This window comes from Balaenoptera musculus, chromosome 9, assembly GCF_009873245.2.
Source record: "Balaenoptera musculus isolate JJ_BM4_2016_0621 chromosome 9, mBalMus1.pri.v3, whole genome shotgun sequence".
Taxonomy (NCBI): domain Eukaryota; kingdom Metazoa; phylum Chordata; class Mammalia; order Artiodactyla; family Balaenopteridae; genus Balaenoptera; species Balaenoptera musculus.
This window is the reverse complement of record NC_045793.1, coordinates 6,833,341-6,850,483: the sequence shown is the minus strand read 5'-3', so window position 1 is coordinate 6,850,483 and position 17,143 is coordinate 6,833,341. Positions and strand designations below refer to the sequence as shown.

General features: G+C 53.2%; 2 protein-coding genes across 4 annotated transcripts in view; both read left to right on the top strand.

Moving 5' to 3' along the window:
- Positions 1 to 5,363: 5,363 nt before the first annotated feature.
- Positions 5,364 to 10,771, top strand: LOC118900816 (zinc finger and SCAN domain-containing protein 2-like). Of its 2 annotated transcripts, none has more exons than XM_036863609.1 (3): positions 5,364 to 5,414; positions 7,542 to 8,429; positions 10,044 to 10,771. In XM_036863609.1, exon 2 carries the CDS (start codon positions 7,570 to 7,572, stop codon positions 8,179 to 8,181), a length of 612 nt encoding a protein of 203 aa, XP_036719504.1. In that variant the 5' UTR covers positions 5,364 to 5,414; positions 7,542 to 7,569; the 3' UTR covers positions 8,182 to 8,429; positions 10,044 to 10,771. The 2 variants fall into 2 exon arrangements, with proteins under 2 accessions (XP_036719504.1, XP_036719503.1); XM_036863608.1 differs by lacking the exon at positions 5,364 to 5,414 and adding an exon at positions 5,718 to 5,855.
- Positions 10,772 to 11,020: 249 nt separating this feature from the next.
- The window catches only part of GIMAP8 (GTPase, IMAP family member 8), a 31,851-nt gene continuing 25,728 nt past the window's right edge, over positions 11,021 to 17,143 (top strand). Inside the window, exon 1 of one of the 2 annotated variants that reach the window (XM_036864487.1) lies at positions 11,021 to 11,206. In XM_036864487.1, the coding sequence (XP_036720382.1) occupies positions 11,202 to 11,206 (5 nt within the window). In that variant the 5' untranslated portion in view covers positions 11,021 to 11,201. The remainder of the gene's footprint in view (positions 11,207 to 17,143) is intronic. The other variant, XM_036864485.1, reaches the window with a different exon arrangement.

Below are 17,143 nucleotides of genomic sequence, written 5' to 3'. Positions count from 1 at the left end.
TGAAGAATTACCGAGGTGCACGTCCCATTGACCAGGTTGGGATGGCAGGGTGGCACAGCAATGATTTACTAAACAAGCCTCCGGCGTGCCAGGCACTGTGTCAGACCTCAGGGACGCTGTGATGAATAAGCCATTGTCTTGGTCGGCTCGGGCCAGCGTAACGCCGCCACAGGCTGGGAGCTTTAATGACAGACATGCATTTCTCACAGTCCGGGAGGCTGGCAGTCCGAGAGCAAGGTGCTGGCAGATTCTTCTCCTGGTGAGGGCACGGTTCCTGGCTTGCAGACTGGCTTGCAGACGACCACCTTTTCTCGGTGTTTTCACATGGTGGGAGGGTGGGAAGGAGTGGGGGAGAAGTAAAAGAGAGAGAGAGAAAGGACCTGGTCTCTCTCTTCCTCTTCTTAGACACTGATCTCACCAGGCGAACCTCACTCTCACGACTTCATTTAAACCTAATTCTTAATTGCCTCCCAAAGGCTCCATCTCCAGATGCCACCACATTGAGGGTAGGGCTTCAACATATGAATTTGCGGGGACACAATGCAGTCCCTAGCAGTCACAGACCCTGCCCTTGAAGAGCTCCTGGGCCTTCGTGGAAACTCATTTTGATACACAGCTTGGAACAATCTATACGGTCAACTCTTCAACAAATCGTTCCCAGCTCCAGCTCTGTCAGCAAGGCATTCTTATTCACCATCTCACCTCGAGTTAAGACCTGGGCAGGGCAGTGATATAGGGGAGGGGGAGGGGGACGGTGGGACTAGTCCAGCGGGTCACGTTGCAAGTGGATGGCAGGTCCCAGGTCTCCTGTTAGCCTAAACCTCTTCCGCTGTCACGATGGCAGTCTTCTTCTCCGAGGGAGGCCTGGCATTGTCAACTTCAATTTTAATTCCCTTTCATTTAAAAATAAACTAGGTCAGAGAAAATTTAGGAAAAGACACGCCATAAAAATCAAAGACAAGAAGGTCAGACCTATCCTTGTGGTTTACAGTTCAAAATGTTCCGGAGCATGCTGAGATGAAAGGCTTGCATGGGGGAACAGAAAACAGCCATGAGTAAATAAACCAAGATCTTAAAAGACTTATTTATAGCCTGTCCACAGCCAGGTAAGTTCCTGTCTGCGGTGGGGACCCAGGGCCAAGCTTGCAACACACCAGATGAGCTTGGTGGGGCTGGAGTTCCAGGAACTGCCCTCGTCACCCTTGTGTCCTTTGTTAGGGACAGCCTGGCAGCTAAGACAAATGACTTAGGTACCGGGAAAATACTCATCCTTGGCAAGGAACGTGAGCTTCGAGTCAGCTGGCCAGACGGCAGCCTGCTCGGGAGGGTGTTGTTCCCTGCTGCCCAGCCCCAGGGAGCTGCAGGGAGAGGTGCCCTGACCAGGGGAGAGAGGGGGACCAGCAGGGACTTCGTAGAGAGCGCCTGGCAGGAGTAGGGGCTGCTGCCGAGGCCTTTGCTTTTTCTTTTTAAAGTAATTTGGGTTTGGTAAAGAACTATCCTTGACCTTTGGCAAGAGGAGGAGTGTTGTGGCCGAAGATAGTATGTTTTCACATATCACTGCTCTTACTAGATCCTAGCGGAGGGAGGGACATGAATGGGTCCCCATGGGCTGACCTCTGGATTAAAAAGAGAATGGTGTCTCCCGGGTCACTCAGATCTGGAGGGGGAGGTACCCTAGAGCAGCACCGTCCAGGGGAACTTTCTGTGATGATGAAACGTTCTGTATCTGTGCTACCCAAAACCATGGCCACCAGCCACGTGTGGCTGTCGAGCCCTTAACTGTCGCGGGTGAGGCTGAGGACCTGAACTTTCAATTTTATTTGATTTTAATTAATTTAAATTTAAAAAGCCACACGTGGCTATTGGACAGTAAAGCCCTGGGAATAATGCTCCTATTGAGAAGAAGTAGAAATGTTTTCTCTCACCCCTGCCCCTCACCCCAATCTAGAAAGAGCTTTCTTTCGACGTTGGGAATAGTGGGTAGAGTCAGTTCTGGGGCTAAATTCTGGCTTTACCATGTAAGCTGCGGGACCTTGGGCAAGGGACCTATGTAAGGCATGTAGTGTAGTACCTGGCACACAGCAGGCAATAAATGATAGCTGTGGTCATTTTAAAAATAACCTCCCCGCGTGACTACTTGCACGGCGTTTATGGCAATGGAAGTTGTACCATGGAAGAAGAAGAAAAGGATTTTCCCCAAACAGAGCTCAGTCGCCATAGAAATTAACTGGTATCAAGCACACTGCAAGCTTAGAGGCTGAACTGATGTCCTAGGTCACATCTTGGGTTTTAACTTCAAGGAAAAAGAACTTTGAAGCAGATGTGAACTCGTGCCCAGAGCCCCACATCACCATTCAGGTCTCGCAGTGCCTCCCAGCCCTCAGAGCCATGTCTGGGGCCCCTGATCCCTTACATTACATCGGCACACCTGCTGGCCGAGGGGCCACCTTTTCCCTCCACCACTCTTAGGTGGAATCTGCAGACATGCATTCATTCATTCAGCAGACATTGACCAAGGGCCTATGATATGCTGGGCACTTGGGATACAGAGATGCTGAAAACACAGTCCTTGCCCTTTGAAGCTCAGGACCTGGTGGGAAAACAAAAGTGAGCTAAATCCCTATTTGAAGTCAGCACAGGTGCCTTAGGGAGGGATGTTAGGGATCACTGTCCAATCTGGGGAGACAGGAGGAGCTGGTGGGGGACAGCATGGTCACCTAGCTGAGTGCGGAGGCCCTGGGGATGCAGCCCAGAGCCGGGGGAGCCAGAGGATGACCAGGCTGATCTCTGCGAGGGACCACGCGGGTCCAGAAGAGTACCTGGGGATCGTTTGTCCAGCCGGTATACCCTGGAGGTGGGGGAGGGAATACAGGGCCCTGGGCAGGACTCAGCTGAGCTGCACATGCCTCTTCCCAGAATGAGGTCACGGGCCAGCTGTTGTTGGCTGTGAGAAGCCCAGGCCTTTGTTAGGGGCCGGAGTGCAGCTGTCACATGAGCCTTGTGGAGTGGTGGGGCTCGCCATGCCAGCCTCTGGCCCTGCCCGTGCGAAGAAGCACGGCTGCATTTGCAGAATGTTTCTGCGCTTCCATTCTATCGTGCTCACCACAGCACGTGAAAACGGAAGGGGAGATGCGTGTGGGAGTGTATGTGTATGAAACCAGAGAAACGAAGTGACTCAGCAGAAGTCACACACACAGAGGCAGAGCAGGGGATGGAGGCCTCCCAGAGCCCTTGGCATTCCCACTGAGAGAGATGAGTTATAGGTGGTGTCGTCTGCTTTCCCCTCCCCCTGTCCCCAGCTGTGTTCCTTTCTATGTTGGCACAGGTTACCTAGAAAATGCTGCTAAAAATGTAGGTGACATCCTCAGGTATATTATCGATATCGCCTTTGAAAAAATCTGGTCATTTACTAAGTGTCCCCATTTCTCCTGCAGCCTGCGGGAGGGATGAAAGCTGGTCCCTCTGGCAGGTGACAACTTTTGCAACAGGAGCTGGAGAGCTGGGAAGCACGGCTCTCCACAGGCCCCGGGGTGGAGTGTGGGAATGGGTTATCATTAGTGGTTAGGGGGTCTTTTCGTCAATGCCAGGGGAGCGCCCTGGGGTAAAACATCTATCCTGGTGGATTCATTTCTTTGGGCTTCCCAGAATTCCCTCCCTGTTGCCTCTATTTGAAATACCAATCTCCTTGGGATGTCTCACTCATGAAGCTCCACATACCTCGGTGAGGGGCTACAGAAGCAGCATGGATGGGGGTAGGGGTGGGTGTGGGTCCTTGAGAGGCTGAGAGTGACCCAGGGTGGACCTGCTGGGATGCACTGGTCCACGGGGCGCGCTGTGAAAGCTGGTAGGCCTGACCTTCAGGTCTGGTGTCGGGAGAAAGGGATTGGTTTTACTCCCAGGGTTGGACCCCACCTGGAATTCATTTCCCAGGCTCTGAAAGGCACACTGGGCGCCTGCAGAGTTGCAGGAGGGACCTCCTGAGGCTGGGAGGCCTGTGTCTTCTAGAGCCCCTCATCAGGGATAATGCCACCGTAACAGCCATATCCACTGTCTGCTGTAAGGAGCCCTGCCTGGACCTTCCGGAATCCCAGCTGCTTCATCCACCTGGCAGCTACAGAGGGCCGGGGAAGAAAAGGCTAGCTGATGTTCCTCTAGCACTTTTAATTTAAAAAATCATTTTCCTTCTCCAGCTTCAGTTTCTTTGTCTATAAAATGTAAATTTGGAGGCATTTTCTCACTCTGGATGAGACGATTACTTCTCATCCCGGTCCGCACACCGTTTCTGTTTGCAGGTCGAGATACCGGAGTGATACCAGGGAGAGTGAGCTGGGCCTACCTTTCCACTGAGCTCTGCCACTTAGAGCTGTGGGTCGCAGGGGAGTAGGGAGGGTAGGGGAGCCGCTCTGTGTTTCAATTTTATTTTACTTTCCCATCTGTGAAATGGGATAATAATACCTGTATAACTTAGATGGCACGTGATTATTGGAAGGCTCCCGCGAGATAATATATGACAAAGGACATTGTAATAAGAGAAGTAATATATAAGTAAGGGGTATTATTAAATGACATTTGGAAACGAATTCAGCCCCGCCCTGTCCTCGTCAGCTGGTTCGCCTGGGTGTTATAAATGGCTCTTTCACAGGATATCTTTGTCTTGACTATGATGGGCTCACTTCTGAAAAGGACTGGACCGTAGGGGTATAAGTGTCTCCTCTATTCCCCCATCCATCCTAATAGCATAACCCGAGCCATATGGTAGGGTGGGCTCTGTCTCCCACCCATGAAACCCCTGCTCAGAAAGGCTCTGCCGGGGGCGTTCCTGCGTTCACCCCCTTCTCTCTCTTGCAAGGAAAGGCTCTGTCCCTCCAGCGCCCCCAGACCCAGTTTCCTAGGCGCTGGGGTCAGTTTGCGGGCCTGACCAGGCTAGCCCTGCCGTAGGATGAGGGAGGTGAGGATGCGGCTCTAACTGCTGAACTGGGGCCTCGGGGAATCCTGAACCGGGAATGGCTGGGGCAGGGGGCCCGGGGGTAGTTGGAGCGACCCGGCCCTTGGGGCGTTCTGCCCCCGGACCGGCCCCCGCCTGGTTCCCTCTCCTGTCCCGGAGGGCGCTGGGCTCGCAGCCCTCCTTGTTCCGCCAGCCAGGTTGTTGGCGAGTTAGACCTCCCAGCCTCACGGGGCTGCTGTGCGGCTGCGGCGACGTCGGCGACTGCGGCGCTGCGGAGGAGACGGAGGGCTGGGGAGGCGGCGCCACGTGAGTCCCGGGCCAGGCCAGGGCTGGGGCCTCGGCGGTAGATTACCGTATTTACCGAGGCCAGTGCCGGCCCCTGGGGGCGGGTCACTGCAGGCGCGCTACCGTATTTGCCGGGAGCCGCGCAGACCCTTTCCGGGAGTGGCGAGCGCCGCGACTTAATTATGTATTTGTCCAGGGTTGCGTGGTTCCCCCCTGGCGCTGCGGGAGCGGGAGGGCGTGGGTTGCATGAATTCCCTAAGGGAGCCGGGGCTTGCAGCGGAATGGGGTGGGTTGCTGCAGCAGAGTGGGAGGCCTACATATTTTAGTGGGGGTGGGGTTGCGACGCAGAGTTTACCATATTTCTCCAGGATCGCTCCGGCCCCAGGAATTGGCAAGGCTGTGCGCGGGGGAGGGGGGGGGTGGGTCGGGTGGGTGGGGTCAACTCTTTTGATTAATGCCGCTATTTGAAAAGAACAGCGGTGCGGGAGGCTGGCCGTCTTTATGAGCGTGAGGGAGAAGGGGCGCGGGAGGCGCTGCGGAGAGTTACCGTATTTGCCTTGGGCAGCGCAGACTCGAGGAAAGAGCCACTGCTGGACGCCGGAGGAACTGGGGCGCAGCCTGGTCTGTGAGTGTGGGATGGGATGGAGGAACCTGGGGGAGACAGGGGGGCCATGGCCTTGGACCCTCTCGGCGGGCGGGGCCCTTGGTCAGGGGTATAGCTGGGAGAGTGGGGAGGCTGCCCAGAGACAAGGCCGGGCTGAGATTGGCCAAGGGGACGGTGATGATCTGTCTTTGCAAACGTCCATGCAGCTGCCTGGGGAAAGACTTGTGGGTGGGGTCTGTTGCAAGTAGAACTTGTCCCCTTCCCCTGGGTGAGTGCTGTTCCACCCCAGCCTGGGGTTAGGGGGAGACAGAGGGGGTGCCTCTGGGACCCCACTCTGCCGATAGGTCCACTGAGGCCGTGGTTAGCAGAGAGATCTGGAAGTGTGGAGAAGGTCTGCATGGAGGACCAGGGGAAGGGCCAGCAAGCTTCCCAGTTGGGGGTGGGGGAATGCAGGGGAGTGGCCCCCTCATTCCCTCTGAGCCGGCCTCAGCGCTCTGCGGGAGCAGGAGCCTAGGGTTTGGGGGAGGCACGAGGGTGGTGGCCACAGACAGTGCTCCAGAAGCAGTGGTCCTTTGGGTATTGATGGCTCTGTGATGGTGGCCAGGAGGGTGGTGGTCTTGTGTGTGTGTGTGTGTTTTGAGGGGAACTTAGCTGGTGAGCAGCTACTATGTTGAAAAGAGCTTTTGACAGTGAGGAAACTTAAGGCCTAGTCCTGGTTCACCTTGCTGTGTGACCCTGGGCAAGTAAGTGGGCCTCACTGAGCCTCAGTTTCCCCATCTATAAAATGGGGTTCAATAAGCCTGCCCCTTCCTCAGGGCTGTTGTGAGGACAGTGGGAAACAATTTAAGAGGAACACAGTGCCCTGGGAAAGAGGATCCTTAGGAGAACCAGTGTGAACGGGATGGAACTGAACTTGGGGGTGTTTGTTGCGCTTTGAGTGTTCCTCAGCCTTGGGCCAGGCTTTGCTGGGGCGATGCCAGATGCCAAGAGGAATCAAGCTGAGACCCGCCCTCTGGGAGCTCACACTGTGGTTCAGTGACTTGCAAACCTTTTACAGGCATGCCTCATTTTGATAAACAAAGAGCTGCTGCCTTAATGTTTAACTGAGGTTACTTTCAAGTTTACAGGGCTTTTCTTTTTCGAAGCTTTGCAAAAATATCTTTAAACCACTGTTGACCCACCCTTCCCTCCAGATTGGGGATGCACCTCCCTACCCGCCTTCTTGAGAATCTGGTTGGAGAGATAAGACGCATCCAGGTTCAGTATAACTTACAATACTAGGAGTCCCTGAATATCACTCATCAGCATTTATTCAGTGCCTTGTGTGGCAGGCACAGTGTTTGATGTGGGACATAAAAGGAAGCGGCTCTGTCCTCAAGGTGCTCACAGGGCAGGGAGACAGAGGTGGCCTGACAGACCAGCATGCTGTGTGATGAGTGAGGGTCATAGGGTTGGGTCACGTGGCTCAGGAGGGGCTGGAGAGGTCAAGGAAGGATTCTAGCAGGAAGTGTCATTTTAGAAAGGCCTGAAGGAGGGGTAGGATGTGATTAGGGGTGGAGGAGAAAGAAGGGCATTCCAGCAGGGGGACACAGGCTCGAACAGGACTGGAGAGCGGCGGGTTCTGGAAGCCGTGGGAGCCCAGGGGAGTGTCCTCCCTGAGGCTGGGGCCTGGGCCCCTGAGTACTCTCTCTGCTTCTGCCTCCCCAGGGGCCGGTGACTGCAGCCGGGAGTGCCCATGACCGAACTGGCGTCCTCCGGGGACAGGTCCCCTGCGGGGGACGGGGAGGAGGGCCTGGGGGACGACCGAGGCCTGGTCATCCACCACCCTGCGGAGGAGCAGCCGCACCGCTGCCCACTGTGCGGCCAGACCTTCTCGCAGCAGCCCAGCCTAGTGCGGCACCAGAAGGCGCATGCCGGAGTGGGCCGCGCGGCCACCTTCGTGTGCCCCGAGTGCGGCAAGGCCTTCAGCGTCAAGCACAACCTCGAGGTGCATCAGCGCACCCACACGGGCGAGCGGCCCTTCCCCTGCCCCGAGTGCGGGCGCTGCTTCAGCCTCAAGCAGAACCTGCTCACGCACCAGCGTATCCACAGCGGCGAGAAGCCGCACCAGTGCGCGCAGTGCGGCCGCTGCTTCCGCGAGCCGCGCTTCCTGCTCAACCACCAGCGCACCCACGCGCGCATGCCCGCGCCGCACCCGCGCCGCCCCGGCGTCTTCGGGGAGCGGAGGCCCTACTTCTGCGCCCGCTGCGGCAAGAGCTTCGCGCGCGAAGGCTCGCTCAAGACCCACCAGCGCAGCCACGGCCACGGGCCCGAGGGCCAGGCGGCCCATTTAGGCCGCGTGCTCTGATGCGCGCTGGACCTGCTGCCTCCGGCTGTTTTCTGCCCCAGAGCCGCATCCGTGACCTCTGGAGATGGCGCTGGGCTTCGGCCCCCTCTCTGGCTGGGATCCCGGGAGACTGGGAGGGCTGGCTTGGGGTCTCAAAGGAGTGGGCCGCCTCCTTCCGCTCCTTCCCCAGGACCCTCTGGCTGGCTGCACACGGCTGCTTTGGGCCCCTGCGATGGTTTTCCTCCGCAGGCCCACCCGGCTTAGAGCAGGTGAGACCCGGCGCTGGCCAGAGCCCGTCTCAGGCTTGTTCGGGGTCAGGTGAGGGAGGTGGGGCGTACCGAGCTCCTAGGTCTACGAGTAGCTTCTTACTAGATCTTCATTCCCTGAATGTCAGAATTGAAAGCGACCTGGAGAGGGTACTCTCCACAATCCTCAGGCCCACCCCCAGCCCCTAGGGCCTCCTGGCACCAGCACTTACTATTTGGTACCCTTGAGAAGTCATTTCACTTCATGACTCAGTTTGCTTATCTGTGAGTTGGGGCTAACGATGAGAGCTCCTCCTCCCTGGGATATTGTGAGGATTGTAATTGCTGTTAGCAGACAAGAGAGGTTGACGTCATTAATTGAGCGCCCCAGTGTGCCAAGCAGTGTGCTGCGCAGGGCTCTTGGGAGGAGCACAGCCACAGGCCCTGTGCCCTGGGGTGCTCGCTCATACAGGGTGATGCCGGCTATCGGCTCTCGTGGGGACAGACTGCAAAGTGCTCTGGGAGGCGAGGTGATTGGTGTCGCCCAAGGCAGTTTGATGGTTTGAACTGGGTCCTGGGGACGAATAGGGAGAGCAAGGGTGTGGAAGGTTTCCAAGGCAGGGGTCCTAACTTGGAGGCTCACATTTGCTCTACAAAGGACTTTGTGGCAGGGAGAGGGGACACTGAGATGTTTAATGGGAAGAGCCCAGTGATCTCAAGTGCAGTTCAGGGACAACCGGAAGCAGTGAGGAGAGATGGAAGTGGGACGGGCGGGAGCCTCGAGGGTCCTGGGGTCATCCGGGCAAAAGAAAGTGAGGCCCCCCAAGAGGCTTGGCCAAGGTCATGCAGTGAGAAAGGGGAGAGCCAGGACCTGTCCCCCGGGCCTCAGGTTCCAAGTTGATGCTCGGAGGCACGGGCTTCTCAGCCATTTGGCAGACAAGGACACTGAGGCTCACCCAAGCTGGCCCTAAATCACACGTAGGAGCTGGCGGTGCAGCGGTGGAAGCCTGGACCTCGTTTTGGGTTCTGGACCCCAAGACCCTTCATTTCTACTGTGTCATTGTTAAGAGAGGCTCTTGCAGGTGGGAAGATGGGGCTTCGGGGATGTGGGAATGTGAGCCTGGGCAGGGGCATCGCTAGGGGCTGTGGGTGTCTGAAGGGGACGTGGCATCCTGGGTAGGGGGTTGGGAGGAAGGAAGCTGGGGGCTGGCAGAGGGCCTGCTCTCGTAGAGCCCTTGTTCCACGCCCAGTCCCGTGCTCAGAGCTGGACACCCATCCCTGCCCTCTGCCCTTGCTTAGAGCCACGGGGCTTCGCAGCGATCGGTCGTCCTCTGCCTGCCGCCCCTAGGTGGCTGTTGCTCTGTGGACTAGTACTTAGTGGTGGAGATTAAGAGATTAAATCGGGACCCAGGACATCTGGAACCAGTCACCAAGTGCCCTGAACCCACGTTGTCTCATTGGTAAATGGGATTAGTAATCCTTGGGTGCTTGGTAGGGGCTAAGAGGACTCAAAGCCCTGGATGGGTGCAGGGGGCCCATGACCGCTCCCTCCTAGCCCTGGAGAGATGGCTGACCGGGGCTGGGCAGGGCCGCGTCCCGCCCCAGACCTGACCCTGGTCTCTTTGTCGTTGTGAACAGATGTGGCGTGTACAGGACCTCTGGGCTGTGTGCAAGGCACACCTGACACAGTGACTAGGAATGGGGCCCTGGGCTTGTGCCCCGGCATGAGGACACGTCCCCTAAGAAGACCTACCTCGGGAGGTGACAGCAGAGGGACCGATGGAGCCTGGAATTGGAGGCAGGTTCTGCGCCCCGGTGGAAAAACTCCCCGGACCTGCTGGGAGTCACAGCCGAAGAAGAGCTCGTGCTGGCTGCCTGGCTGTAAGCCTTCACTGTCCCGTGGCAGCGGGGCCGGTGCCTGTGTGGCGAGCCTGCTTCTGTGCTCCCGCCTGGCCCACCAGAGACGGGAGGTGAATTGCCTAGGAGAACACAGCAAGTTGGTAGCAGACTCGGCTCCAGAGGCAAGACCTTCCCCCAGGTGTGCACATACCTGCAGGCTTCGCTCTCCTTTCAGAGCAACGTTCTTAACACTTTTGGGGTCGTGAAGCCCTCTGACAAGCTGGCAAAGGTTATGAACCGTTTCCCCAGGAAGACACACATAGTCACGTAGGTGCAAGAATCTACAAGCAATCCCAGGAGCTCCTGGACCCCAGGCCGAGATCCTTGGCCCCGGGACTAACCCGCCACTCCTTCCTTACCTGACACAGAGCCCCGGGTCAGGGCCTACATTCGAGTAGCATTTCATCCCCTGCCCTCCCCAACCCCTGCCCTTCCTTCCCTTGTTCAGGAATAAAGAATTCTGAGGAGGGGCCTCTTTTAGTCACTCTCTTCTCCCAGACCTAACAAGCAGCGCATCAGGCTGGGGCCTCACTTCCCTTCCGCAGAGGTTGCTGGAAGCTCGCTGGGCTGGGCTGGTCTTCTCTGGTTTGCAGTTGCTTGCTCTGGCTGAACCTGGCTGCCGGCTCGGCAGGATTGGGGGAAGGCTGGGGAGGAAGTGGAGCCTCCCTGCTGGGGCCCGCTGGCTCCGGGCAGGGAGAGAGGCTGGCAGACAAGCTTCTGTGTGTCCGGACTTCACAGCGGAACAAGAGGAGGGTGGTGCCGGGCCAGCAGCAGGGCGAGGGCTCCTCCGGGCTTCACACCTGAGCAGGTTGGCCTGGAGCTCCCCAGACTGGACCACCCATCAGAAAAGGTGGGACCGACTAGGGCCGGGCTGGGTTTTGATGACAACCGGACTTCATGAGGTAGGTTATCGTTAGTGAAACCCTTGGAGGTGGGGAGAGGCCTTTAGTCATGAAATGTAGGTCATATCCCAGGGACGTGAGTGCTGGGGGGCGTGGGGGAGTTGTATTGAGGTGAGAGGTCCCAGGGCTGAGCTGAGGTTTGGTCAGGGTTGCCAGGAGGTCCCCATGGGTTCCTGTCTCCAGTGCAGTTTGCATGTAGGTTCTTACCGTCTGCCATATGCCTGGCTCAGGGATAACAGGCCGCTCTGGGGGAGGTCAGAGAAATGAGGCCCTGTGCTTCTGGAACTTCCTTCTCTCTGATCCTTGGCCCAACCCGGGGACCCTCACAGATGCCCCTTCTCCTCTCATCTCCCTCCTCGGTCCTGCCTCTGTTTCCCCTGCTGTTGATCTGGCCTGTGTCCCTCTGCCTCCCGCCGGCTAAGCCCTCTTCTCCGCCAGGCTGCCTTCCCGACCACCAGGCCCACATTCCGCCCTCCTCTGAACAGTCCCTGTGTTAACACACTATCACACGCCTGAAATTCGTGTGGAGTCTTATGTAAGTCCCCTACATATGAATCTTCAAATTGCGAACTTTCAAAGATGCGAACGTGCATTCCATCAGCGTCAGGCGTGAGTGAAATTGCAGCCTGCCCTCCAATTGTGTTAGTTGGGTACCTAAGCTAACTTTGCTGGACTTACGAACAAATTGGACTTACGAACGTGCTCTTGGAACAGAACCCATTCGTATGTAAGGGACTTACGGTACTCCTGTTTCCCGTGTGTGTGTGTGTGTGTGTGTGTGTGTGTGTGAAACCTCCGCTGAGACTGGGAGCTCCCTGAAGGCAAGGGCTGTGTCATTCCGTCTTGAACCCCAGCAGGGTCTAGCACAGGGCTGGACTCATAACACTCAGGAAGTAGTTGCCGACTGGCTGGTGGGTCCAGTGCTGGAGGCTGTGGGGTGGGAGGTGATGGGAGGTGTGACGGGGAGAGGGACGTGAGTCCTCTGGTGAGTGTATCTTAGTGGCTGTGGGCTGGCTTTCCTGGGCAATAACAGCTGCAGGAGGCCTTGGGTTCTCCCCTCCTTGGGGCAGTGGGACAGGAGAGATTCCCCCCATCAACTCCGCAGGAGTGTGTGTCAATGGGTGTCCAGGCTGGACGTCTCCATAGGTTGCTGACGCTTGCTGGGGCTGACCAAGGGGAATCAGTGTTCTCTCAACATCAGCTCGTGTGAGGCGTGGTCATTTGGGGCTCCGCTGGGAGCAGGGAGGTGGCCTCCAGTTCCGCCTCCATCTTTTCTTGAGGAGTTACGTTCCAGGTCACGTAACTCAAAAGCCACAGCAGTGAGTCAGCTCGGGCTCCCCCATATGGATAATGACCACTACTTGGGTGTGAGTAGTGGATACCGGGGCCCCTTGGGGTAGCCCCCCGGCAGCTTGCTCAATGCACAGCGAGGCAGACCTGCTGAGACCCCTCGAGGTGGTTCCCTCAGCACCTGAGTGCTGGGCCACTCCAGGGCTGGCCCCCATCCCCACCCAGAGGCCCTGGCTGGTCACATCTCTCTCCTGGCTCTGGTCTTCTTATCTGCTCCTCCTGCCTCGTGGGTTGTGAGAATCGGATGAGTGTATATATACACTGTGCACGCTGCAAAGCCCCACGGAGGGGCAGGGGCTGCTGTCATTGTCCTGCCACTGTCTCCTGCCGCAGGTGGGCCTGGCCGCTGACACGTCACAGCCCAGGAGTCTTCTGCAGCAGAAGGTTCTGGAGAGTGGAGTTACGCCAGGCCTGCCACCGCGTTGCTGAGACTTGGATGAGCGATTTTCCTCCTGTTCCTGGTGAGGGGCTGGGCCTGGTCGTGGCCAAGGCTCACTCCAGAACCTTCCTTCTGTGCCTTGCTCTTTTTATTTATTTATTTATTTATTTTTGGCTGTGTTGGGTCTTCATTTCTGTGCGAGGGCTTTTCTTTCTAGTTGCGGCAAGCGGGGGCCACTCTTCATTGCGGTGCGCGGGCCTGTCACTATCGCGGCCTCTCTTGTTGCAGAGCACAGGCTCCAGACGCGCAGGCTCAGTAGTTGTGGCTCACGGGCCTAGTTGCTCCGCGGCATGTGGGATCTTCCCGGACCAGGGCTCGAACCTGTGCCCCTGCATTGGCAGGCGGATTCTTAACCACTGCGCCACCAGGGAAGCCCAAACAGAGCTTCTTTCTATGGTTACCTCTGTTGTCTGTTCTGTGCAATCCTCCCCGCTTCCCATTACACTATACCCTCCTCCTCTGCTGCTTTGTTTTTTTTAATAAAAAAAAATTTTTTTTAAAGTATAGTTGATTTACAACATCATATTGGTTTCAGATGTACAGCATAAGGATTCAAATTTTTATAAATTTTACTTTAAGTTATTATAATAAAATATCGGCTATATTCCCTGTGCTGTACAATGTATCCTTGTAGCTTATTTATTTTATACCTCTTGTAGTTTGTACCTCTTGTCCCCCTACCCCTATCTTGCCTCTCCCCACTTCCCTCTTCCCACTGGTAACTACTATTTCTCTATATCTGTGAGTCTGTTTCTGTTTGGTTATATCATTCACGTGTTTTATTTTTTAGATTCTATGTATAAGTGATAACATACAGTATATTTCTTTCTCTGTCTGACTTATTTCACTGAGCATAATACTCTCCAGGTCCATCCATGTTGCTGCAAATGGCAAAACTTGAGTCTTTTATATGGCTGAGTAGTATTCCATTGTATATATACATCACTTCTTCTTTATCCATTCATCTGTTGATGGACACTTAGGTTGCTTCCATATCTTGGCCATTGTAAATCGTGCTGCTATGAACATTGGGGTGCATGTATCTTTTTGAATTAATGTTTTCATTTTCTTCAGATATATACCCAGGACTGGGATTACTGGGTCATATGGTAACCCTATTTTTATTTTTTGAGGATACTCCATACTGTTTTCCATAGTGGCTGCACCAATTTGCCTCCCCACCAGCAGTGCTGGAGGGTTCCCTTTTCTCCACACCCTCTCCAGCACTTGTTTGTTGTGGTCTTCCTACTCTTCTTTATCACACTTTCATGGGTAGGCCTTTGCCCTTTTTTTTTTTTCTTGATATCTTTATTGGAGTATAATTGCTTTACAATGGTGTGTTAGTTTCTGCTTTATAACAAAGTGAATCAGCTATACATATACATATATCCACATATCTCCTCCCTTTTGCGTCTCCCTCCCACTAGGCCTTTGCCTTTGATCCCTCTTCCTGGAATATTCTGGAATATTCTGCTCCCAGATATTCCCAGGGCTCTCTTGTCACTGAGGTATGAGTATAGCTGTCATCTCATGGAGGCCTTTTCTAAACACTCTAGGTAAATAACTCCCCATATATTCTTTTTCACATCAACCAGCTCTATTTTCTCTCTTGCATTTATCACAAACATGACCTTATTTATTTATTTGTTTGCTTGTTCATTATCTCCCCCTTCAGATGTAAGCACCAAGGACAGTACAATGCCTGGCACACGTCAGGTGCTATATAAATATTTGTTGTGTTAACTGACACGGGTTTTTTGGCCATTACTGGGGCATATTCAGGAAATTTTATAATATAGCAAATTAAACTTATTAATAGTTTCAAATGTAATGAAATACTTTTGAGACTACATGTAACAGCAAAGTTGATATGTTGCTCTCTGTAGACATTAATTGATTTCAACTTTTCAGTTTTCTTTTGGTATTTTGCAATGAAAAAATAGTCTGCAACATTTTTATAATTTTGCAAAACCTATAAGCCCTAGGCTTTCTGTCTATGATGTCTAATGGAAAAAGGGACCTATTTGGGGGAATTATGTAATTTCTCTTTTTGTCTGTGCATCCAATAAATGGAATTTATTTCGTTTTTAAGGGGAAAGTTGTGTGAGATTCTTTATTTGGTTGACTATGTGGTGAGGTATAGAGAGCTTACATAGGCTGCATAGTGAGTTAGTCACGGCAGACTTTTCTAACAGAGGCCAATGGGAGAGTGGCGCCCTCTAGCGCACATTTGGAGAACTGATGTTGAGTGAATTGGACTTGTGTTCTCTAAGGCCAGCCTGGCCACGTTTTTATTATAATGCACAAGTCAGGGACCATGTAGGCGGTCAGTAAATACTTGCTGAATGAATAAATAGAACCATGAGGCTTTTCAGAGTGCCCTATGGAAGTGAGTAAAAAAAAAATAAAATAAAAGCAGAGTTGTAAAGTTAACTGTCCCCTTAGAGATGAAGTGAAGGTTGATGGCTAACACAGGGGAGAAGAGAAACTTGGAGGTAATGAAATTCGACACATGTTTCTTTTCTGAGTTTCCAGAAGGGAGAAGAAGAAAACATAGAGTAACTTTCCAAACAGAATGAGCCAAAAAGCCGGCAATGAAAGTTTGCTCATGAAAGTATTTAGAGGGACTTTTAAAAAGGGAGTAGACCCCCCAAAGGGGTTGATACGCTAACTCCATCGGCTGGCTGAGTCGACCACAGGATGCGAGAGAAGGAAGCACGTAATAAGAGCGGGAAAAACAACCACCAGCTGAAAAGTTGTGGGCTGTTTTCATCTGTAAGCAAATCTTTAAAATGTAGATGTTACACTTACATGCGGAATCTAAAATATACAAATGAACCTATCTATGTAACAGAAACAGAATCACAGACATAGAGAACAGACTGGTGGTTGCTAAGGGGCAGGGGCTTGGGGGGAGGGATGGAGTGGTAGGTCGGGGTTAGCAGATGTAAACTTTTATATACAGAATGGATAAACAACAAGGTCCTACTGTAGATCACAGGGAACTAAATTTAATATCCTGTGATAAATCATAATGGAAAAGAGTATATACAAAAAGAATGTGTATATGTATAACCGAATCACGTTGCTGTACAGTAGAAATTAACACAACATTATAAATCAACTATACTTCAATGAAAAATATTGATAAAATGTAGATGTTATTGAGGAAATTTGAACACTTATTGGATACTCGATAATACAGAATTGTTAATTTTTTCTCAGTTACAATTAGGTTATTGTGCTTACGTAATAAAAGGATCTTTAGCTTTCAGAGATACATAGGGAATGAAATGCTCTCTGGGATTTGCTTCAGAGTCGTCTGGGGCATGGGCGTGAGAAGGTGCAGTTAGAGATGAAACAGTGTTGACTGTGTGTTGATGATTTGAAGCTGGGCGAGAGGGGACCGGGGCTCATTACAGCCTGTCTACCATTGTCGTGTGTTGGAAAACTTCCGTAATAACAAGTTGAGGTATGTTTGTGCCTTATCCTTCTGGCCTTTTGAAAGTTCCCTTCTTAAGACTCCCGAAAAAACTGAAGTGCTGTGGATGTTTTGGGGCAGAGGAGGTGTTTGGGGCTGACTGGGAGTGTTGGTTTTGAGCCCTTTCCTTTTGTCCAAGAGATCAGGATGGCTGAGAAGGGGGAGGGGCTGAGAGGATGCCCTGCTTAATTTACATAGGGGGTGATGTCAATATACTAGTCCTTTCAAGATGGGGAAAGATGATCTAATTAGATAATTGAGCCAAATCATTTTGTGGTCGGATTGACTTATGGATACATTAACTGGAAAATCTGAAAAGTTTTCCAAATGCTACTGAGGAAATAAAATTGCAGCAAAGACCTCTTTGCTGTCCGTCAGATAGTTGAGTATGAACCGACTTTTGACCTCTAGAATGGCAATTCTACGTTGGAATGCTTTGAGGGTCTTTGTTGTTGTTTTTGAACTAAATGTTTTTAAAAGGAAAAATGACATAAATAATTTTTGAGAGAATCCCAGTTCTTTAGAGTGACTATGATCCTGGAGGGCAGCGCGGTGCCTCTGGAATACTAAGAGGGCAGGTGGGGGACCCTGAGCCCCCTGCCGGTACTTCAGAGGTTGCTGCCCAGCTGTAACAGAACACTGTGAGTGAATTTTTGGAAGTAATTTC